At 40.6% G+C, this 25,229-nt stretch overlaps 2 protein-coding genes across 2 annotated transcripts in view; both read left to right on the top strand.

Moving 5' to 3' along the window:
• Window positions 1–25,229, top strand: part of fzd6 (frizzled class receptor 6) — a 129,354-nt gene that overhangs the window by 39,940 nt on the left and 64,185 nt on the right. The window lies entirely within an intron of this gene.
• dcaf13 (ddb1 and cul4 associated factor 13) lies at window positions 2,074–17,617 on the top strand. The gene is made up of 11 exons (XM_080748119.1): window positions 2,074–2,240; window positions 2,769–2,968; window positions 3,585–3,692; window positions 3,882–3,971; window positions 5,147–5,302; window positions 7,524–7,601; window positions 8,216–8,298; window positions 8,573–8,737; window positions 9,190–9,325; window positions 15,222–15,385; window positions 17,303–17,617. The coding sequence occupies exons 1-11, from the start codon at window positions 2,171–2,173 to the stop codon at window positions 17,388–17,390; spliced, it is 1,338 nt and encodes a 445-aa protein (XP_080604245.1). The 5' UTR covers window positions 2,074–2,170; the 3' UTR covers window positions 17,391–17,617.

Genomic DNA, 25,229 nt, shown 5'->3' with positions numbered 1-25,229 from the left:
AATAGTCTACGAACAGATTGCAAGATATCTCGATGAGAATAATCTGATTTACGAGTTCCAATCTGGATTCAGAAAATCCCATTCCACTGACACATGCCTTCTCTATTTGACTGACCAAATCAAACGCGAAGCGGATCAGGGCAAGTATAGTGGCATGGTCATGATGGACCTCCAGAAGGCATTTGACACCGTGGATCATGCTATTCTGATTGAGAAACTAAAAGCCATCGGTCTTGACAGCGCAGCAGTGAGCTGGATGCAATCTTACCTGGTGGGGAGGGAACAGGTGGTGGAGATTAACGGTACCCTGTCCCCCCCCCTCCCAGTAAGCTGTGGAGTTCCCCAAGGTAGCATACTGGGACCTCTGTTGTTCCTAATATACGTGAACGACATGGCATCTGCTTGCGACTGCAACCTGTTCCTGTTCGCGGATGACTCGGCTCTCCTAGTCTCGGGCAAGGACCACTTGCAGGTTGAAAAGACACTTAACTCTGAACTGAGTAAGATCTGCACATGGCTTAATGACAACAAATTATCAATTCACCTGGGCAAAACCGAGTCCATCCTCTTTGGATCAAATCATAACCTCAAAAAGGTAGAGAACTTCACAATCAAAGTGGGTGACAAGGTCATAACACGAAAAAACGAAATCTCCTACTTAGGATGTATCCTTGAAGCTAATCTTTCCAGCGAAAAGATGACTTCAAAAGTAATACAAAAAATCAACCAACGAACTCGTTTCCTACAGAGGATCGCCCCAATGGTCAACTTCAACACACTGAAGACCATAGCTGGTGCAATAATCCAGCCCCTCTTTGACTATGGAGTCCACGTATGGTATCGTGACGCCCCACAAGCCCTAAAAACTAAACTCCAAACAGCCCAAAATAAACTAATTAGGGTCCTGCTTAACCTTCCCAATCAGACTCACCTCACCGCTACTCACCAGTTAAGAGTGGGGTGGCTCAGAGTAGATGACAGAGTACAGCAACTTGCAATGGGCCTGGTGTACAAGATACACTACACCACTATGATACCCAAGTACCTGTCAAAATACTTTATAAACGTTAAGGATGTCCATAATTACAACACCAGAGGCAGTGCCACAGATCACGTTCAACCCAGAGTCAACTCAAAGAAAGGGTCGAACTCGTTCTTCTGCTACACCACAAAAATGTGGAATGCCTTACCGAAGGCCATAAAGGAGTGTGGATCACTAGCATCCTTTAAAATTGCCCTAAAAAACCACTTACAGGCAGCAGCCGTTCACAACTGGTAAAAACCTAGCCCAACCCTACCCTCCCTGCCCCTTCCTTGTATATACTGTACATACTGATTGTTTAGACTTACTGTTACCTGCCCCTTCCTTGTATATATTGTATATACTGTACTTACTGATTGTATAGACCTACTGTTTTCTTTTTTTCTTTACATATCTACTGCATAGTACTGTGTTCTATTTGTCTGTCATTCAATGTTATATGAGATACTTTAATGGTTTCCTGTTGAAATAAGCTTAGTCTTTTCATGGATCTCCTTTTAGTAGACCTTGTACCAGTGAACTGTACCGTCATGAATCTGTACATTTTCCTATGCAAACTTCTAATAAAGCCTTCAATCAATCAATAAAAAAAAAACCTAGTTTGACCCCTCACATTTCAAACTGTTTGTACATATTTACCTTTAAAAACACATTGGTGAAGACATTTCTTGGTAACGATTTAGTTTAAATGCATATTGTAGAACAACAGTGCCTGACAAATGTTGACGAAACTGCCAGCTGCTGGACCAAGTTACATGACGCGTCTGACCTGTCCTTTGATATGATGCTTGTGGAAAGCCTAGTTTCTATTTACTACTCAATGTTCATATCCGGTCTAGAGCCTGCCCTATTGTCTCCATTGGATCCGGTGTTTTGCACGCACACATACACGTACTTACCGTTTCCGTATCCGCTTCAGAGTTCAACCGGAACAACAAGCCATGAAGGGAATTGACTCCGCTCCTGCGCCGTCCGTGTCCCACAATGCAACAGTAGTGTATCACGTGACGTTATTTTTTCTCACACATCAACACATGGGCCAGTTGTGAACTATGCAGTGAAACATTTAAATACTTTGTTCTATAAATTTAAGACCCTTTCCTCCTTCATTGTTTCTACGATCACGAAATGAAAGTTAAAGTTCTCTCGCGAAACCCGGACGACTTTGTCCGAGAGACTAAATATGACATCCAGCGAGGTGAGTGATCTTGATCTACTAGCTATTCGTTAGCAAAGGTACTACAGAGATGGGCACCTAAAATCGAAATATTATTACAGTTTCTATTTATTTGTATGATTAATCTTTCACGAAAATGTTAAAAATAAGAATAAATGTATGCTTTGGGAAATGGTCGGAAATTATGTAAAGTATACTTTGAACTTGCATATTACCTCATTATTAGACCTAAATGATCCCTTCAACTTATTGTTTATGCCCATTATGACTGGCTGCCCACAGGTTTCGTAGCAATTGTAGAAATATTAGGCCTTATCTACATCATGTACATAAGAAATGTTGGGGGGATAAGTTTGCTCATTTGACAGCTCGAAACATCGAACCTGAGACTTTAAAGTTTCCCAGTTGTCTTGTCTAAAACAGGAAGCAAATACAACTTAAATGTTATAAACACTCTGTGAGTTGCTGTCAGCTAATTGAACACATAGAACGGATATTACAACAAGGAGAAGAAAATATTCAAAGCAGTTGACTATTGACTGCTTTCAGTACCCAGAAACTATGACCCAGTCCTCAACCCATTTGAGGTTCCAAGGGAATACACCAGGGCTCTGAATGCCACCAAGCTGGAAAGAGTGTTTGCAAAGCCATTCCTGGCTTCCCTGGACGGACACAGAGATGGAATCAACTGCATGGCCAAACACTCCACAAGTCTGTCCACTCTGCTGTCTGGTGCTTGTGATGGAGAGGTATTATTGAGCTATATTGAGGCCATGTTAAAGGACTTTTCACAGTTATTACTTGATTGCCTGATGCCCTGATCGCAGCTTGAAATAATCACAATTATTTGAAATAATCGTCAGAATTAAATTCATTTCCATTATTTTTTTTTGTAATGTTTGAAAATGTACAATTATTGAATTGAATGTATGACCTATTTTGTCCATGTCCATAATATTTATTTAGATTATTGGTACCAGTCATTTTTTGTCATTTCTGTGAATATTCTTTGAGCTGTGCAAACTTTGTTTACAAAGCCTGAAAAGTCAAAGATAAGCGTTGTTTTGATGTATGTCTCAATTTCAATGGCAAAGAGAGAATTAAATTGTTAATCGCTATTATTTGTAAGACAGTTACTCGTCAAGTATAATGTCATGATCGTAACAGCCCTACCCCCGTATATCAATAGATCGCCATAGTTATCAAGTCTTTGTTAGAGATAGACTACTAGTAAATAGACATATTGCAATACGGTCAATATATAACCACAGCATATTAGCATATATGACATGACTTTGTTTCATTAATAACAGCGTTGATGGTGATATGCTATCCAATTAAGTGTTTCTCTAATCTGTTCCTCAGGTGAGATTGTGGGATCTAACCAAACGTGAATGTGTCCGCACGATCCAGGCCCATGAGGGCTTTGTTCGGGGAATGGTTGTCCGATTCTGTGGCACTTCCTTCTTTACGGTAACTTTCTTTTTCCATTTGTAACAACAACTGAGGTCTTTCATGAGATCTGTAATTCTCAGGTTTCTAAACTTAACCTACTAGCAGTTTGGCAGTGGGTAACAGTAACTGTGTGTGTGTGCGTGTGCGTGTGCGCGTGCGCGCGCGCGTGTGTGTGTGTGTGTGTGTGTGTGCGTGTGTGTGTGATAGGTTGGTGATGACAGAACCATCAAACAATGGAAAATGGAGAAACCGGGCTATGGGGAGGAAGAGGAGCCCCTCAACACTATTCTTGGAAAGGTACTGTATAGCTGACGTTACTGTATTGTTTCCACAGCTCATCATAGCCAGTCGTGAACATTATTTCAGGATAATAGCTAACATTTTGGCCAGTGTCACTGTGCAAATTCAGATGAATTGCTCCAGCCACTGATGAGAACTGGGCAAAACAGACATGTTTTGAAGACAGAGGTTTCCTTATTTATAAGTAAGATAATTACAATTATTTTGCTTAATCGCCAAAGCGTAAAAGGCAAACAAAAAATGAAATTTAAATTGACCATGAATGTCAAAAATGGTTTATCACACTTTATGACAGTATTCTTGAAATTTGCAGGCAATCATAAAGCGCTTTTAGATATATGTTTGGCTCATTTAGCAGCTTATGAAATGCATCTATTGCTCTAAATAGGACTACTAGGGCAAATACATAAGTAGCAATAGGAAATGTCATGCCCCATTTCCTTTTTTTGGACATTATCTGTTGTAAATACCAAATAACCAGAAATAAGCACAGAGATATTAGACCTGTCATTTATTTTTATTTTTATTGACATGACGACAAGCATTAATGTAATGGATGTTTTAAAGGGCTTAAACAGTAGCGATATCATATAGTCAGAAAGCCAAAGATTGTTGATATTTTAATAATTACAGCAACAATCCTGGGAAACTATGACTCCTGAAACGATGTCATACTAATGTGTGAGCGTTGCTGATGTATGTATGCCGTTGTGTCTCCAGCATCACAGTAGTGATGGGACGATATGAAAATCTCATGTCACGATTATTGTGACCGTAAAAATTGCGATTTACGATATTACTGCGATAATCAAAATATCCCCAACATCCATAATCCTGAGGCGAAACATTTGCCAAAAAATTGCAGATCTACAAGATCTTGTTGTTGTGAGCTTGTAGATCGGCTATTTTTCGGCAAAGAAATTTGGTCACTGTATCAAGTATGTTATTTCCAGGTCCGTTTGACCAATTATAGAGGGTTTAAATTGTAACAGATATGCAGCTCGGCAAATAAAAGGTGAATTGATCCCAGTGCATGACGGAGGATGGTTTCACGATAAATTAAAACTCTACGATACGATTATCTTGAGTGGGTTTTTTAAAATCTTTAATCACGATAGACGATAATATCGCTTATCGTCCCATCCCTAATGCCGTTGTCTCCATCATCCCAGACGGTGTTCACAGGGTTGGACCATCACCAGAACGACGGCGTGTTTGTGACGTGTGGCCAGCAGGTGGACATCTGGGACGAGCAGAGGAGCAGTCCAGTGCGCTCCTTCTCCTGGGGCGTGGACAGCTTCAGCTCCGTGCGCTTCAACCCCGTAGAGGTGAGACCTCCCTCCGCTCTACGCAGAGTGGACCAAGCTATGGAAGTCAATTGTCAACAATTAATTGTTGTGTCGATTTAATCCATTGTTAAAGAATTGGCTCGGTTAAATTAATCTATTTCATCAATTCATTATTGAACATTCTACGGTCCTGATTTCCCGGCCATTCGTTATTGCAAACAAAATCCTGCATATCGTCTCAAACATTTCCAAAACAGTTTTTTTCAGGATTCAAATGATAAAACAGCCAACATTTTGGGATTGTGGCTCTGTAGTTCAGGCAAACTAGCTCATTTTGGACCCAAAACAGAAAGTAATTGTAACAGAATTCTTTTCTTCACAGACCTTTTCTATAAGGTCTCCAGAACAACATACTAAAAGTCCTAATAAATCCTAGTTGCGGAAATATGTTTAATTGGCACCAATCCAAGAAATCCACCCAGGAGGAAAATACCCAGAATCTTTTTTTTTCTGGGTATTTAAGGAGGATCTGAGGGGTCTAACTAGGGGTTTGTCATGATGCCGAATCCATTGCAGGCATTTGTTTTGCACAAAAAACATTCCGTGGGCTAGAAATGGCCTCAGAAAACAATACACGTATTGGTGAGTATTCATGTTAGCAAAATTTTGCACAGATGTAGCTCAGGGCATGCTCTAATGATTTAGCTAGGGCGCCCGAGTCTGCGACATTCGGGGTCGCCACAGCGGCCAGATCAAGTTGGGCTCCCATCGACTTTAGTGATGAAAAGTGTTGAGTCAGAGTTTTGTGGCTGCTGTGGTGACCCCGAAGGTCGCCGACTCGGGCGCCCTAGCTAAATCATTAGAGCATGCCCTGAGCTACATCTGTGCAAAATTTTGCACTTTTAGACTGATTAGCACGAGAAAAAAAACCCTAAGGCCTCCGACTAACATGAATACTCACCCATACGTGTATTGTTTTCTGAGGCCATTTCTAGCCCACGGAATGTTTTTTGTGCAAAACAAATGCCTGCAATGGATTCAGCATCATGACAAACCCCTAGTTAGACCCCTCAGATCCTCCTTAAATACCCAGAAAAAAAAATATTTTTCTGGGTATTTTCCTCCTGGGTGGATTTCTTGGATTGGTGCCAATTAAACATATTTCCGCAACTAGGATTTATTAGGACTTTTAGTATGTTGTTCTGGAGACCTTATAGAAAAGGTCTGTGAAGAAAAAAATTCTGTTACAATTACTTTCTCGTAAAACGCTAGTTTGCCTGGACTACTGGTACTTGTGATGCTTTTGTCTGACACTGTAGTGTGATTACGTAGTGTGTTAACTTTACTGCCAATTAAAAATGCCCTCGAGTGGCATTAGTGCCAGCCCTCTCCATAGACTTCCATGTAATTTGTAGTGCACAGATCATGCACACCCATGCACAGATCATGCACCATCTTTGTTTACATGTTATGTAAACAAAGATGGCTGCCCTGTATAAAGATGGGGTTGTATGGGGGTGGAACATACAAAATCGCGATTGAAATCATGTTTACTAGATTTAATGGGGTCCAAAAAGATTTAAAACTTTTTTTTTTTTTTTTCTAAGTAAAAGTCGCCCAAAGTCGCTTGGCAGGGAAGCCCATAGTGAGAAAGTTGCTCTAAAAGTCGCCTGGCACTGTATGAGTTAATTTACAAAAAAAAAAAAAAAACACAAAAAGTTTGAATATGGAAATGCGAGATTTCGGAGCGTCAGTGACAATATTATTAGCAGCTCAAAAATGCTATTATCCACAAATGTTTCAACCACTGCTGCTTTCAACTGTTATCATAGGAAAAGGAGGATACTAGGAAAAGTAAATTGTGTGTATCAAACCATGACCGATCGACAAGATGTATCAAGTCATTGATTAATGATTAAATCGATAATTGTCATCGTTAGACCTGATACCCTCCAGCTGTAGAAGGGTTTGTTTGAGAAGGTGTTGGATATTACAAATGGAAATAACTGCCCTTAATTCTTTTTTACTCTTGGGGAAGTGAAGACTAGGGGTGCGCATCTCAATTCCTTCATTCTTATGGGTAGCTGGCAATTTGGATTCGGTTCCTACTTGAAACTGAATTTCGATACCAACTTTGCATCTTCTTTTAACACTTATTCCTGATAATGCCAGAGATGTATTATGTTAAGTTAAGTAACAGTGATTGTCTTTCCACAGAATTGTGTAATAAAGTTTATTAATCATGATTGTGTTTCCACAGACGGAGCTTCTTGCCAGCTGTGCTTCAGACAGAAGTATAGTGCTGTACGACATGAGAGAATCTGCCCCACTTAAAAAGGTAAAATACAACTCTAGCGTCCCTATTATGTCATCGTTGCTGTCGGGCAGAAACCTCTTATCTCCATATTTGAATTTTTTGAGTTATTTAGTAAATTATCGCCCTACTTCATTATACTACAGCTTCACACAAAAGCATCAATTTAGCAGATCTACAAGCTCACAATGTGTTTTGAGCTTATTGATCTGCTACTTTTGATTCTTTTCAAATTCAAAAGTAACAGTTTTTGGACCACCTGACAGAGACAAGTGCAATTAAAAAGTCTTAAAAGGATAAACTAAAATAACTAATTTAAAACACTTAATCTAGAACTTAATCTTTTACTCAAATTGTTGATGTTATATAGGGCATATCATGTATTAAGGATAAGGCTCATTGGCCAGAGATATCCTTTAAAATCTAGCTTGTCTAAACCTGCAGAAACCCTGGATCTGGGTTCCAGACGGCTGCCTCAGACATAACATTTATTAAATAGTGCTACCATTACAGTGAAGAGGTGCACATGTACATGTTGTTCTAGTCCCTGGGGCTTTCCATGCCCTGGTTAGACATCGTTTTAGGGGAAAACTGAAGTGTAAATGATCTTTTTTCTTTCCCCCCCTCCCCTACCACAGGTTATTATGAGTATGAGGAGCAACACGTTGTGCTGGAACCCGATGGAAGCTTTTTACTTCACATGTTCAAATGAAGACAACAAGTGAGCATACTGTCATTTAGACTGATGTCTGCCTGCTATCCTATTTAATTGTTTTGTTATTTGACTTCAAGGTCCATTTCTGCTACACAGCAATCAATAATTCTATTATAATAGATTATTTATTACAGGGGTCTTCAATGTTTTTCAGGCTAAGGACCCCATAGCTGAGAGAGAGATGAAGCAGGAACCCCCCACTACATTGTATAAAATTGTGTTGCAGACTCCATTAACTGTTTCACCCCTAATCGTGACTGTGTTTCTTGCCTCTCACCAGTCTATACACATACGACATGAGGCATCTAGATAAAGCGGTTACGGTGCACATGGATCACGTCTCTGCCGTGTTAGACGTTGACTACTCCCCGACAGGGAGGGAGTTTGTCTCCTCCAGTTTTGACAAGACCGTCCGCATCTTCGCCAAGGACAGCGGGCAGAGCAGGTCAGTAAGCAGTGGTGGAATCAAAAGACGACTCCATTATTTCATTATATTGTTGTTATTTTTTCATCATCGTTGTCGGGTGGAAACCTTGTATGTCCAAAACCATTTGTTTTGTATTTATCATTTTAAAAAAACAGCCGATCTACAAGCACACAAAGCCTCGCACCGCGAGGCGTTGTGTGCTTGTAGATCAGCTGTTTTCACTACTTTTGTGCGATGGCCTTGTATGATGAAGCAGTGCTTTACTTTGCGAAAAGATTTACAAATTTGAAACTTGGAGATACAAGGTTTCTGCCTGACAGAGACTGAATATATATATATATATATATATATATATATATATATATATATATATATATATATATATATACATACATACATACATACATACATACATACATATATCTCGGTTAAATCAATTAGTTTTACTGTTTTGCCTGTGTGGTTCTCAGGGAGATTTATCACACCAAACGCATGCAGCATGTCATCTGTGTCAAGTGGTCAGCTGACAACAAGTACATCTTCAGTGGTTCTGATGAGATGAACATTCGACTGTGGAAAGCCAACGCCGCAGAGAAGCTGGGGAAGGTGAGTCTCGCCTTAACCACTCCCGACTCCATTCCCCTGCCAATCTGTAGTAATCTGTTTGGTGGAGAGCTACCTTTAAACCCCATATGGTTGACTGGAGTCCTTAGGCCTCTATGCTAGTGTATTCTCTATTTTCTGTTATTGTTGGGAAAGCTTTCGCTGAAAATAGCCGATCGACTAAGCTCACAATGCTGCGACCAGTTGCAGTTATGGGTTAAGTGTCATGCTCGACACATTGCCAGGGCCAGGAATCGAGCTTGGGACATTCTGTTTCCTAGTGGTTCTCAACCTGTGGGTTGGGACCCCAAATTATTTTGGGGGGGTCCCCACTCCCCAGATGATTAACTTAACTCATTCGTAGTTAACGGCCGAGGAGCCCGAAGTTTTTTCTATGTCTTTCACTGCTGGCTTCTCCTACCTGTTAAAGCGGCCGCTAATCCAGTTCCCATCGTGCGTGATCGAACACTGCTATGCATCGTGTGTTCGCGTATTCCATCAGCTTCTCAAATCCTTTTATTTTTTTCCAATTGATCCATAAGTTCTCCGTCTGTAAGCTGCCGTGTTTACACAGAAAGCCAACGAATAGAGGATAGAGGACGGACAGCCGCTTCCGGTTTACGGTCTCAATGTTAACTGGTCCGCTCAATAATGTGTCCGTGTAGAAACCGATCACGGAGCATTAGTTCCGGCCTATTTTAGTTCCGCCTCGATAATTTTTTTTTTTTAATTAAAGCTTATTAAATCTTCGGGTTCCTCGGGCATGGCAGGGAAGGGGTACAAAGGGGTATTTTTTTTGGCAGAGATTGAGTTAATGTGCAACATTGTTAACAAACCAACAAACAAAAATTGGTGACAATTTAAGGACTTTTTAATAGCTCTAAAATGACAAATTATACATTGGCCAAATTGTCAAATATTAGAAGCAGAAATTGTGAAAATAGGCGATCTACATGCTCACAACGCCTCGCAACGTCAGGGTGGGGGGTCCCCAGTTAATTTCAGGGGTGGCAGCCTGAAAAGATTGAGAACCACTGTCCTAGGCGGCCTCTCCTCTAGGCTTTCAGCTATGGCCTTACCTTGTCTCAACACAGGGGGCGACAACGCACCAAGATTAGGTCCAGTGACTAGGTCCACCTGGCTGACCACATTGGATCTATTTTTAGGGCCGGTACAGCCCTCTACCATCACTTTCACGCTGTGGTCTTTTCTTTCAGTGGTGGAAAAAGTACTCCTTTTTTACTTTACTAAAAGTAGCCATACTACACAGTGTAGAAATACTCTGTTACTAGTAAAAGGCCTGTTGACTTAAGTACATTTTGGTGCCAATACTTTTGTACTTTAACAGTACTGATTAGTAAAAGTACTAGTATTAGCCAGTCTAGAAGCTCCCAACTCTTCGCTGTGTAACATGTGACGTTAAACCCTATTATAAAATAAGGCTTAATTTGTTAATGTATGTTTAGTGATAATTATCTAAATCTATTTGACTAAATGTACTCAGTAATAGTTACCATCCTCCGCCTTTCACTTTAAATGATTTAATTTTAAATGAGTGACACAACGGGGAGCTTGTTAATTCAGACATTTCTAACCACGGCCATCTGGCCATTCATATCTTTATCCACAGCCTTTACTTGAGAATTAACACTTTTCAGTACTTCTACTCCATTACATCTGACAGAGGCAAATGTACCTTTTCTTAACCCCCACTATAATTATTTTACCTATTTTATTTGAAAATAATGTTTTTTGAAAACATTTGAGTATATTTACTTTGGTACTTGAAGAATACAGTATATACGGACTAATATCTCCGTCTGGTGGAAACTAAAACTGTTACTTTTCAGGATTCAAATTCAAAAGAAGCAGATTTACAAGCTCCAGCTTGTGGATCTGCTGCTTTTGCTGCTTTTGTGCAACGCTGTAGTGTAGTGTGATCAAGTAGGGCAGGGGTCTTCAACGTTCTCAGGCCAAGGAACCCTTAGCAGAGACCGAGAGAGAGATGAAGTATTTATACAATATCACACATTTGGAAAAATGTGTGATAGAGATTTTCATCGATTTCATAGATAGATTCATAGACTTGTTTGACAGCACTGTCATCAGTCTATTTTGCATTCATGTTATTTTCTGACATTTAATCACTTAAATCGTCAATATTTTGTAAACTTGACCTTTCACGCATGTACTTGGTTCTGCTCTTTTTTACCTCTACACCAAACCTATTTGCAGAAAATAGCTGATCTACAAGCTCTCAACGCCTCGCGCTGCAAGGCGTTGAGAGCTTGTAGATCTGCTATTCTTGGCTAAAGTTCTCCTCGGAATAGGGATGCGAGGGTTCAAGTTGTTAATTTAAAAGAATTATCCTATCACACAAAGACTTGGCGGCCCCCTTGTAGTAACTCTGTAGTAACCCCCTAGGGGTCCCGGACCCCCGGTTGAGGACCCCTGAAGTGGGGCGTCAATTTACGGAAACCCCCCCAAAATTGAAATATGGACCTAAGAGGTTTCTGCCTGACAGCGACACTATTTTGATGCCAGTATTTCTTAAACTACTGTAATGCAGGTCTCTGTCTGTGTGTAGCAGAGTAAAACAAGGGGAGTACTTCTTCCCCCACTGAGAGTAGTGCAGGTGCCAGGAGCGCCAGCACTGCCACTGCCAAACACTTTGATGGATGCTGACTTAGAGAAGAATCACTCCCAATAAGTACAATGTACCAATTGGCACAGCGGCAGCGGCTCCGGTGGCAGATGGAAAGTACAAAGGAAAAAGTCAAGCGTTTGTTCCGTGTTTCTACAAATGATTTCCAAAAAAAAAAGACTCGATTGTGTAGCAAAACTGTCTCACTTAAAAATTCCCAAGTTGAGTTTTATTATCTTCTAAGCACTGTGTCTATGGCTTTACGGACAATGTGGTCTGTGTCAGCAGAAACGCACCTAATGTTGTGTTTTGCTCATCTGTCTAATAAGCTTCTTTAAAATATTGGGGAAGGGCTCCCGTGCCCAAAACGCAATTTATGGATGAATAACAGAGATCAATGGGATCTCCCTGTGCTCTGTCCAAGATCCATCTTTCATCCTCAATCGGATTCACTCTTTCTTATTCCCTTAATGCAGCTCCGGGGTGGAAAATTGGCCAAGTTTTGGCACTTGTTTTACTGTCACTGTATAAGAGAGGAGATTTATTCGGAAGCTTTGCACTTAAACAGATCAGACAAGCCCTGCTCCTATCAGCAGTTTGAATCAGCCAATCACTTAAAGCCCAGGCACTCTGAACATAATGAAGCATTAACAATCAAGTTGTACTGAAAGGGTCTTTAATTATGGAGAAATGCTGAATCAAGCCTATGTCTCTGTCTGATCTCGCTGAAGGAGGCATCGCATCGCAAACCGGACCAGCTCTGAGTTCGCTCGCTGTCGAGCTGCTGCCGCTTGTGGCTGGTTTCTGATGCCTTACAATGGGAAGGCATCGGAAATGACTCTGCCCTTTGCCCCCCCGCTGTGTCAATTAGACCACCCATTCCCAGCCAGTGGGATGTGACCATAATTGGCAAGTGAGACATTATAGTAATTGGCAAAACGGTGTGATCATATATCCTAATATTACACATCTTTGCTGTCGGGCAGAAACCTCTTAAATGAACGCCCTACTTGATCATCCTAGATCCAGAAATGGTTGGGAACCTCTGAATTAGATGTACAGTATTAAGGCTTAAGCTGACAAAGGTGGAGATTCACACAATGTCTGCTAAATTTCTTTTCTTGCATGTGATGTTGAAATGTTTTGATAATGTATTTAGGCTAAGCAGTACAATCTAGTGCAGCACAGGTAGGGAACACTACATTTTAGTTTAAATATCATGGCCTATTTTAAATATAGGACGCAACTTGGTTTTTTACTTCTTCTTAGAAATAAAATGTCCTGTTTGGATACATACCTGTGATTTCTAATGAAGAATCCTGGGTGTATTCTCATTTTGTGTCTTATCATCAGATCTGTTAACATAGACACAATCATTTACGACCCCACTGAATATGCTCAGATTGGGTTTAAAGTTAAGTACAAGCTTGATGCTCCTAATAAGGTGAAGGTTTTATTGTGTGAAAGTATCGCCAGCGGCTCCCCTTCCTTCCTATCTCCCGACTCTCTTACCAAAAAATGTCATATATTGTAAATAACATTTAACACGCTGACCGGTGTGTAAGTGGAGGTACAGTAGGGTGTGTTCCAACAGGATCAGCAGCTATCAGCTCTTCTCAAACAAATTGAATCTGAGAAAAATCATTGCTTTTAATTAGAATAAAAGCCCACAAGGAAAGGGTGCACTTAAAGGACCTCAGCTAAGGCTCGAGAGTCTGTGAGGGCCTGAGGTTTTTATGAGAGAGAGATGGAGGCAGCAGAGAGATGGTTGATCTGTTGTGTTCGCTTTTTTAACGGACATTGATTCAGATTTGAATGTTAAGGTTGTCAGTCTGAAGTTAACTGCTTACTGTTATCCAGGCCAACGTTTATTTCATGACCTAACCAGCAGACATAAAGCAAGAAAGCGTACTTGAACTGTCGGTAATGGGTGAAGCGGCAAGCACAAATGTAACTATTTGCGCTTTCAATGCTTTCATTAGGGCTGCAGCTCTACACATTTTCATGTTTCTTTGAAGATGTAAGACTAAGACACCGATCTTGAGCTCAGTGTTGAATTTATATGAACTACATTTATTTCCGATGCAAAATATTTTATATAACAGTATATCCATGTCTGCATTGCTGTATGTCAGAAAATAATTCAAAATGAGGCATCTGCATCCAGCCATAGACTGCAGCCATAGACTCACAATGTAGATTTTATTGCTAGAGATCGAACAGATGGAAGGGTATTTAGTTTTTAATCTGTCCCTCCTCAGTTTAGCAGTTACTCCTGCCAGAAAAGGTAGTATCTTGCCCATGCAGTCTCCTGTAGTAGAAACCGAAGTAAATAGCTTGAAGCTAATTGGTGAGAAGGGCAATATAAAAGGCAGTGTAAAAGTCGAGCTATTTGAAGAATCAATACCGTGCAGAACTGTTGGTACAAACCTAGTGGTATTTTGGCTATATCGGTGGTATATTAAACCCAACGCATGGCTTGGCCTCTATTATAATTGCACTGCTTGGCCAGCCACTACCTCGTTTTCTTCAAGTTTTTCTCCGCCCTTACCTTTTCTCTCTTCGTTACCGTGTATTTATAATGCTTATTCACTTTGTTTGTTGGCTGGTTCTCCCCTCCTTTCCTGTTCCTCCACTTCACTTTTCCTCTCCTCGCCACTCTTGCTGCCTAATACTGTCTCCCTATACACTGTCTTCTTAGGGCTGCAGCTATCCATTATTTACTTAGCAATTATTCTATTGATTACTTTCCCGGGTTAATCGAGTAATCGAACAAGCACTAAGCACTGATTTCGCCACACAACAGTGTCGTGCAAAAATAGTGAACATTGCCAGATCTATAAGTCCATAACGCATCATGATGTGATGCGTTGTCATCTTGTACATTGGGTATTATTTTCATTATTTTTTATGTTCGATCAACTGTCTGCACCCTTCCATTCCTACTATTTATTTTCTCCCCCCCACCATTTTATACCGTCCCTGTCTTCATATTGCAATTTATACCAGTTGTTCTCAAAGTGCGGTTCTGAGACCAGAGTGGTGGGTTTCCAGGGGAATTTAGGAAACATATGGACCCTTTCAGGTCTGTAACTCTTGAGAGTGTACAAAATGGACCAAATGGACCCGTACTGATCCATTTGGTTCTATTTGTATACTCGCAGAGTTACGGCGGTCCGTGGCCTAATGCATGCCAAACTTGGGTGTCCTTGAAATGAAAAGGTTTGAGAAACAATGTTTCTCCTCTAATGGCAGCTGGCGCCCAGAGAGAGGGAAGCGGTGAACTACAACCAGAAGCTGAAGGAGAAGTTCCAGCACCACCCTAAGATCCGACGCATCGCAAAGCACCGTCACCTGCCCAAGACCGTCTTCAACCAGGCCAAGGAGCTGCGAGTCATGAAGGAGGCCCGACGCAGAAAGTAAGGGCTCTTTTTATTTATTTAGTTTGGAAATGCTATTACATTTTCTGAAACTTTTTAACCCATTTAGAACGGGTACACATTATTGTGTATCATTATTTTATGCTTTAACTGTTGAAAAACAAGGTTTTTTGAAAAACCCATGTTTTTATGTCAGCAACCTGGCTAGCCATCGTCAAAGAAAAGGTCCTTTTCACTCAACTGGAGCTCAGTTAGTCTGTTCTTGAGAGACTACTATGCCAGTGGTTCTCAAACCTTTTCATGTGAAGGACCCCCACAATGTTATTTATTTGGCCACGGACCCCCATCTCAAAATATTTTGTTCCAGGGACCACCCCAGAAGCAAAATTTGAGTTGCAAACGTTCGCTTTGAAAATACATATATTCAAAGATTTGCACACATTTTCATGACTTTTTCAAAAATAGCAGATCTACAAGCTCACAGCGCTCACAGCGCGGCACTCGGTGCCGTGCTGTGAGCTTGTATATCTGCTATTTTTCACTGGTTAACCCATTTAGGCCTAACCTATTAGTTAGGCCTAAATCAGAATTTAGCCTACAAAAACAAATACTTTGCAACATACTGTACATGTACTGTAAGCCCCTCCCATACACTAAAATGTGTACCCGGCCTGAATGGGTTAAAGCATTCAATAATTCTAGGCCTAAATGTATATATATATTTTTTTTATATTGCACCCTTACTGAGGGAAGCACGACGCAGGAAGTATGTTTTCTTTTTATTTAAGGGTAGTCCTATCCTGGCCTTTGTCCCAGAGTGTTAAGAGAACGCCTAATTTTTTCCATGATAAATCCAGCTGCTTGCCATCATCTGACTAGAGCCCGACCGATGCCACAATTTTGAGTCCTAGACCACCGATTACCTATTTTGACCGATATTTGTCAAAAAGTGCAACATTTTCTAATCAATTTGAAAAGGTTTCATTTGGTTTACGTTTCTATTTTGTGGACATTTCACTAGGACTCATTTTATTCAAGCAGTCCTATTCAAAACTTTTCAAAAACAGCCCAAAGTACAGGCTCACAACGCATCACATTATGAGCCTGTAGATCAGCTATTTTTGAAAACATTTGCCAAGAACGACTTGCCCAAAATAGGGACGGCAGGTTGAAAGTGGATAGAAATTGGGAATTATGTGCTGCATAATTGCAGAGAAGTAAAATAATGGCTGATGTATCAGTCAGACCAACTTATCATTGGTCTCTACATGCAGACTTACTGGTCAAGTTGAAAGCATCATAGACACGACTGTCCCCTTTGCCTTGTTTACAGAATACAGATAGATATTGCATACTCATTTACAGTTTTCCATTGTGAATTGATTGACCTATGAATCACTGAACTGCAGGGCAAACGGGGCCAGTCAGTCAGTTGCGTTTGTTTAGACACTGACATCACTATTGTTATGTGTGTGGGGACAGTGCTTGGACGCTGTGAATGATTTACTATGCATGTATCTTTTTTTTTTTTTTTTTTTCAGGGTACGTTAGTGTAGTCAATGACGTAGGTGTAAGGTCAACAACCTCTGTCTCACTCTCCTTCGCTCACTCCATCCTCTATTTGCTTTTCTGATCTCTCTTTCTCACTCTCCTGTCCACCCTATGAACTATTCTTAGCAGTAGACTGTAGCCGGGTTACTCAAACCGGGTTACTTCAAATCAATAGCACGGTTATTTCAACTGTATTTTTCAGTCGATTCATTGATATAAAAGAAATAGAAATAACTTATGAAAAATGATGATTATTAAATGAACCTACACAAGCAATATTAAGTAGGTTATTGGTTCTAAATGTCGGATATACAGTATTTTCTATTAATTGCCCAGTCCTGTTCTTACTATTAGACAACTATAGCTGGGTTACTCATGCTGATTCTTGTGATTTGTATTTCCCAGGGAGAAGAACGTGCGCAAGCACAGCGCACCAGGAAGTGTTCCGGTGGTGTCAGAGAAGCAGAAACATGTAGTGGCTGTGGTCAAATAGACCAAGCTGGAGAAGAGAGAACCATCCACAGACTACAAAGATTACGTCTACATGAGGAGAGAGAAGACACCCCAATCGCTACCATCCAGAGACTGTACCAAGATTACATCTACTGTACATGAGGACATTTTAATGCAGCTCCCGCTTAAAATTACAGCTGGTTCGCTGTCGAGTTTTCTTTTTCTTTTTCTTTTTTCTTACGTCCTACTAATAAACGACCGAATGTCTGTCTGTCCAATGTCTTTCTGATATACACGCAAACTGACATCACCGATACCGCCGCCTGTACTGCACATGCATTGCCGCCATGGTAACAGCCGCATTCCGAAACGGTGCCCGAATTTGTAGATGACTGATCACTGATACGTCTGGGTTCTCAAACATTACTTCTGAGACTCCTACATCTCATACTGTGCACACCCCATAACCCAAACTGCACATAATTCAGAGCACATAAGTTCAAACGGGCAAGAACTAGTTGGTATGTAAGCACAATTTCGAGCTTGAGGATCCGAATAGAACAGGGCGCCACTTCTCCTTTGAACTTCAATGGACGAAATGTTCTATTCAGTCGCCCTATTACTTTGAATGGTGTGCTCCTTCTTGATTGTCCTTTTGGCCGACAACTGATTATTTCCATGGTTGTATTGACCGCTGTCGATACCGATATTCAAATACCATTTTCCAACAGTAGGGTTTACCATATACCTGTCTGTGTGTGATTACGGAACTAAGCTTGCAAACCTCTGTGCCAAACGACACCCAATTCTACAAAAATACAAATTAAATGTGATCCAAGCTCTCAAAATTGGAGAGGAAGTAAAGTTAAAACAATTTTTATAATATAATAATGCCAACATTTTTCGACCGGTTAAGGTCTTCATCAGGGTAACTTCGTCTTTCGTGTATCATCGTCCTTGATGATTGGTTGACGACAGTTTATTTCACAAGATGTCTTGTGGCTGGCTGTCGTCTTCTCCCCCGGCCCCTTGCTGACGTTGGCTTAGGCTCAAGTCTACAGAACTTGAGTTTCTACCCCCTACTGCACTGAGCTATATTATTTGTGTATATGTATTATGTGTGTGTTTAAGGAATGGCTGGTGGGTCCATTTGGTTCTGTATAGACTGCCAGAACACTCTTCAAGCTGGGTCTGGCCAAAACCATCCACCATGCTCGCGTCCTCATCCGTCAGAGACACATCCGGTAAGGTGGGAGGAAAGACGTGCATTTGCGTTAAAGGTTAATATCAAATTCAAATTACTAGGGAGCATATTTGCGTAAATCTTTTTTTTTTTTTTACATGCAACTAACTAAGTCATTACAAGTCAAAATGACACTGCCACTGCATCTTTAAGGTTGGGTTAGGTATCGCCGGACAATGTGTGCTGCAGAGGTGCTTCATCGCCGGCAGTTGCCAGAAAATGCACTCGCTCTCCCTCCCTCTCCTCTACATATTTTGAATTCTGGGATATCTTCTTCTGTTTTATCTGTCTATATTCCCGCTGACCCTAGAAGCACCATACACCTTTTAGACATTTTCATCTCCTGTGAGCACCCGGTTGTTTTTCTCTATAAAATATTACTTTGTTATGAACTGATTTATTAGACTTACTGAACACGACACTGAATATCGCACACCTCCGTACAACAGATGTGCGGAGGAGTGCTATATTTCGGGATGTCGGAGCTTCAGGTGGCTTATTAAGTTTGATGTTAAAGCTTTTCTTTCTCGCTCCCTCCTTGCATGACCATTGCAAATGGCAAATTCATTGTCACTTTCAGAGACTGAAAGGGAAATTGTCTCTGTATTTGCAATCATTTTTCTATTTGTCCGATATAATAATACGTCGCTGAATATTATCTGTTGCGCGCATCCGTGCACCTGAGGATATAAAAGACGGCCACTGGTCTTTTAGAATCAGAAAATATTCCTTGTCCGACCACGAGCATGAATGTGAAAGATCCAGCTGTCTGTGTGCAGTCTGCTCCCAGACACTCTCCCCATAGACACTAAGGTCTGTCTCCCCCCCCCCCCCCCCCCCCCCCCAAAAAAAAGGCATTTCCGGGCTGATACATCGTGACATCATCAGGTGACATGCCCCCGACTCAAAGGTGACAGTGAACAGCGCCATCCAGCTTTGGATTTTAGTTAACACGACTTAAGTCGGGTTAGGCAGTTTGTGTGTTAAGTAATTATCAGCTAAGATAAGTGATATGATCCTTTTATGTAAGCCAATGTACTACACAGTGATTCTGAAACGTTTTCTTTTCAAGGACCCCCAAATTGATATGTAGGGGAACTCCATCAGAACTCCATCTGAAAAGATTTGGTGCCAGGGAGTCAGGGACCCTCAGAAGAGAACTTGTCAAGAAATGGCAGATCTACAAGCTCACAATACATCGCATCGCTACGTGTTGAGCTTGTAGATCTGCTATCCAAATCGCCGAAGTCTAAAATTGGTTTAAAGTGGTTCAACTGATTGTGATGTTAAATTAACAAATGTAACCGGCGGCGACTCCCTGGAACACCATCAAGGACCCTGGGGGTCCACGGATCTCACTTTGAGAACCACTGATATACTATTTAGGCCTAGAATTATTGACCAGAATTAACCAGTGAAAAATAGCAGATATACAAGCTCGCAGCGCGGCACTTGTAGATCTGCTATTTTTGAAAAAAAGGCGTGAAAATGTGTGCAAATCTTTGAATATATGCATTTTTAAAGCGAACGATTGTAACTCAAATTTTGCTCCTGGGGGGTCCCTGGAACTAAATATTTTGAGATGGGGGTCCTTGGGCAAATAAATATCATTTTGGGGGTCCTTCACATGAAAAGGTTTGAGAACCACTGACATAGTAGACTCTCAAGAACAGACTAACTGAGGTCCATTTAAGTGAAAAGGACCTTTTCTTTGACGATGGCTGGCCAGATTGCTGACATAGAAACATAGGTTTTTCAAAAAACCTTAGAAGGATTCAAAAGACACTTATAGAATCGGGTCAAAATTCAAATTTTCACGACTTTTCAAAAATAGCAGATTTTGTATATCTGCTATTTTTCAATAGTTAAAGCATAAAATAATGATACACCATAATGTGTACCCATTCTGAATGGGTTACTACACACAACTGAAGGACTCCTGAAATGTTCAGACTCCACACACATTCAGCCCCACACAAACACCGCTGTGAAAGGGCTTTGCTCATCGCAAGGCCAAGATCCGTTTTACTGTGCCAAGGCTACAAATATCAAAAGACAAGGTTTCCAGAATGATTTTTACTCAAATTAGATGATAATTTTGTTCTACATGTGGCCTGGATTAATATAGCCACATTCTGTTTTTGTATTCAAATAAGAATATAAGACAGAATTAACAATTTACCCGAGTATCTTTTGACTTGGTATTGCCTTACATACACTTTTGTCAGGCAGAAACCTCCTTTAGGCCTAAAAATGGTGCATTTTAAATAGCGCTTTTATCCAAAGCGCTTTACAGAGATTGTGCATTACATTCACCCATTCACGCACACATTCATACACCGGTGGCGGAGGAAACCATGCAAGGCACCAACCTACTCACCGGGAGCAATTAGGGGTTCAGAGTCTTGCCCAAGGACCCTTCATTAACTCAGGGGGAGCCCGGATTCGAACTGGGAACTGCTCTAATATCGGTTTCTCTACCCCTGAGCTATGCCGCCCTATCTCCATATTTTAATTTATTTTATTGTGGGCTCGCCTGGAAGGCGAGCACACGTATGTTATCTTCATTATTTATTTATATACTAGTCAGTATCTCCTCAATATTTTGGCGCGCTTCATCTCTTAAACGCTTACACCTTTCAACACCATTCAAATTTTTATGTGTTCAGCTTACTGAGGACAAGTGTGCTTGTATTTTTGGTTTTGAAATGTTTTGTAGTATAAATATAAAAAAATAAAAATGTTTAACTTTAAGCACCCAATGCATTTCCAATGGGTTTACAGAGTGGAGAGAAGGATAATAGACCCATGTTTATGTTAAGGCGCTGTGGCTGCAGTGTTCACACTTCAGATATGCTATCTATATCATTGCGTTCACACAGGTCTGCTCTCTGATTTGATCCAAATGTCTAAGCTGTGTGATGTATAAAACTATAGTTATAGTTAAAACTATAAATAAATGTCCCTCTCCACTCTACTGATTACACAGCTGTGATCAAGAATCAAGTCCGGGCGATGGGATGTAAATCCCATAGCCATATATCCTAGAGCCCGCAGGGACAGTCAGCCATATTAGTGGTTGTTGTTGGTTGTCAGGGAGATATCAAAACCAATGCATTTCCAAGTCAGATCCACAAACACAATAAAAGCCATGCTCCACTCCTCAGTCTGGAGTGGCCACATAGAAGAACGCCTTGGTTATAGACATAGTGGAGGACATATGTGATCTGGGATTGTTAGCCTACAGTATATGCACTCAATATACTCCACTACAGTTGGAGTCCATTTGACAGTTGCTGGTTCCCAAACACAGAATCAAAAATGTAGATCTAGAACACATAGAATATGTACAGTACAGTAAGGTTCAGTAGAGTACAGTAAAAGTACAGTAAGGTTCAGTAGAGTACAGTAAAGTACAGTAAGGTACAGAAAGGTACAGTACAGAAAGGTACAGTAGAGTACAGTACAGTAAGGTACAGTAAAGTACAATACAGTACAGTAAGGTACAGTAGAGTACAGTAAAGTACAATAAAGTACAGTAAAGTAGAATAAAGTACAGTAAGGTACAGTGGAGTACAGTAAAGTACAGTAGAGTACAGTAAAGTACAGTATAGTAAGGTACAGTAGAGTACAGTACAGTAAGGTACAGTACGGTATAGTAGAGTACAGTAGAGTACAGTATAGTATAGTACAGTAAGGTACAGTACAGTACAGTAAGGTACAGTAGAGTACAGTACAGTAAGGTACAGTAGAGTACAGTAAAGTACAGTAAGTTACAGTAGAATACAGTAAAGTACAGTACAGTAGAGTACAGTAAAGTACAGTAAGTTACAGTACAGTACAGTACAGTACAGTACAGTACAGTACAGTAAGGTGCAGTACAGTATAGTAAGGTACAGTACAATACTGTAAGGTACTGTACCTTACAGTACCTTAAAGTATCCTATTTGTTGGGTTGGAACCGAGCCCACACTGTTTCGAAGGAACAGTATTTCTAGTTATTATTATTATTATTATTTTGTAAATGACGCCTTGCTTAATCATCCTAGAGTGTCAAAAGGTTTTGAGTCTTATAGATCTGCTTTTTGTTTGCTATTTTTGAATTTGAACCCTGAAAATTAACAGTTTGATACATGAGGTTTTCACCCGATTATTGCTGTTCAGTAAATGCATAACAGGAAAATAAAATGTTAAAACTATGATACATTGGGTATAGATCCTGTGATACCTTTTCTTTCTTTATTTTAACACTGTATTTCTTCTCTTTAGAAGGGACAGTTGATACCAGAAAGTAACAGTTTTGGACATACAAGGTTTCCACCTGACAGATGATTCACAGAATTTAGATTTTCCCGACATTAGTAGGCGGCTCTACAGTTTGATCATCTGGCTTCACGAGACGAGAAGTATTTTTGTGGTTTTATAAATAAAAGTTAAGAAATCGAATTATCTGTTGGTCAGTTGAGAGACCACAGCAATCTACCCTGCTTGAAGCAGTGTTTAGGATTGCCTTACTGGTGCTAATGTTCTTATAGCCTTAATGAGGGATCCTCTTAATGGTTGCAGACTTTCACCATCCAGGCTTGTCTTGTTGTATTATAATCCCATCAACACTGTAGCCTCTCAGAGGCTTGATGTGTAGGGCCAGAGCCACTGTTGCAGGCTGTGAGGATATTGCAAGTGTGCCCCCAATTGCCCCAAACAATTGGCAAAACACTTATATTTGTATCGATAATGTTTATTTAAAAAATAAAGGAGTAGTTCACCCAAAAGGTTTCTTATTTTCGATCAATTACACACCCCATGAAGTCTTGAACGGGGTGACCAGCGGAGTCCTATTGACATTCAAAGAGTCCTATTGAGTCTCCAACTAGAGTTCTCAACGGGCCTGAAAATTAAGGCCCGGCCCTAACTGGGCAGGCCCGAGGCCCTACCCGGCCCTACTAGTACATTTTAGGCCCTACCCGGCCCGAAAACGTCGGGTTGGGTATGGTCGGGTCTATCACAGAGTAATAGTAATAAAATAATTAAAAAATATATTTTCTTTTTTCATTGAGCCCGAGGCCCTACCCGGCCCTACTAATTAGCATACATTTTAGGCCCGGCCCTACCCTAAATGTCGGTCGGGTTCGGGCAGAATTTGAGAACTCTATATCCAACTGACCGTTGGCTCAGTCATCAAATTATTGGCTCAGGAATGTGACAAAAACTAAAAGATCGCCAAAAATTCAAGGCTTCATGGGGTGTGTGATTGATAGAAAATAAGATTTTTGGGGGGTGAACTACTGTTTTAAACCTTGAAAAAAGATTTGTCATTGTCTATAGCCTTTGATATTTTGCTGGGGACCCCCTGAAAGGACCTCAAGGACCACTGTGCGGGTCCTCAGACCACACTTTAAACCATCAAGTGGTTGAAACATGGACATCATCTAAACCTTCATACAATTATAGACATGTTCAAATTCCAAATAAGTACTCTTACTGTTAAACCCAGGGTAGCCTCGGAAACCCAGGCTTTCATTTTGGCGATTGGAAGAAAAATAAAAGCCTGGGGTAACCTGCTGCAATTTCTGCCATAGGAAGTGGCGGGCCATGGCACAGATCGTGAACCAATAGGATCCACCGGCTGTTTTCAGCGAGTGAATCCGCCCCCTCGAGAACCAAAATCAGCCTGTGTTAGGGAAGGCTAAACCCAGGATAAACAAAACAGAACTACTTCCTCCAGCAGAGGGACTAGCCTAGGCGAGCTGATGCAGTAACCTACTCAACTCCCCCAGACAATTTTTCAAACTGTCTTCTCCTGATGGACTCCTGTAGCTGTCATGTCATGTCATGTCATGTTTGAATGCAACTTGAGACCTATATAATTCTTGACAGGAGAAGAAACAGTGATTGTCAGCGTCACAATGTGTTTTTTTTAGTCTTCCTTATAAGTAGCCTAACATTTGATGTTGTAGGCAGCCAGTAGGCCTAATATTAGATAATAATTAATATCCATGTAGCAAACAGATAAATAGAGGCAGAAGGTGTTATCCTTCATTAGGAAATGCACACATTCACATTTGTTAAAAATCTAAACATTTTAATAGCTCAGTGTTGTTTTCAACATAACAGGTATAGTATATTTATGCATGGCAGTGACATTAATAGGCATTTTTTTTAATAAGACATGATTCTGTCCATTTTAATACATTATTGTGTGCTCGCTGAAAGGCGAGACCAGTATGTTGGTATGTTATACCAAATCTTTATAGGTCAAGTTTATTCTCTGCCAAAAAATGAGCGACAGTACAAAGGCAGGGCCTTTAGCCAATGAGGGAGCAGTGAGCCCACACTGTTTCGTAGGAACAGTATTTCTAGTTATTATTATTGTGCAGATTGTTGATAGTATTGACATTGGTTCTAAGACAAGTTGTATGTTTAAAGTAAAAGCATGAATATATATATCATCCTATTATTTTAATAGCTATAGTTGAATGCACAATAACATGGCATGTTTATACAAAACACATTTGTATACGTAAATATACAATATACACTGTTCCATCATCCGCCCATCAGTTTGGGGGTCCCTGGCCTGAAAACGTCGAAGACCCCTGAAGGATATTAGGCGATTCTTATTTCTGTATAAGCTTT

This window comes from Nannobrachium achirus (genome assembly GCF_963921795.1).
Source record: "Nannobrachium achirus genome assembly, chromosome: 2".
NCBI lineage: Eukaryota > Metazoa > Chordata > Actinopteri > Myctophiformes > Myctophidae > Nannobrachium > Nannobrachium achirus.
Note: the sequence above shows the minus strand (reverse complement) of the source record. Positions and strands in the feature narration are given on the sequence as shown.

Bases quoted from the DNA above. Each gene is read 5' to 3' on its own strand.
- dcaf13 (XM_080748119.1), top strand. From the start codon at position 2,171: ATGAAAGTTAAAGTTCTCTCGCGAAACCCGGACGACTTTGTCCGAGAG. The intron at 7,602-8,215 runs GTAAAATACAAC...CCCCTACCACAG, and splicing joins AATCTGCCCCACTTAAAAAG to GTTATTATGAGTATGAGGAG. The intron at 8,738-9,189 runs GTCAGTAAGCAG...TGTGGTTCTCAG, and splicing joins AAGGACAGCGGGCAGAGCAG to GGAGATTTATCACACCAAAC.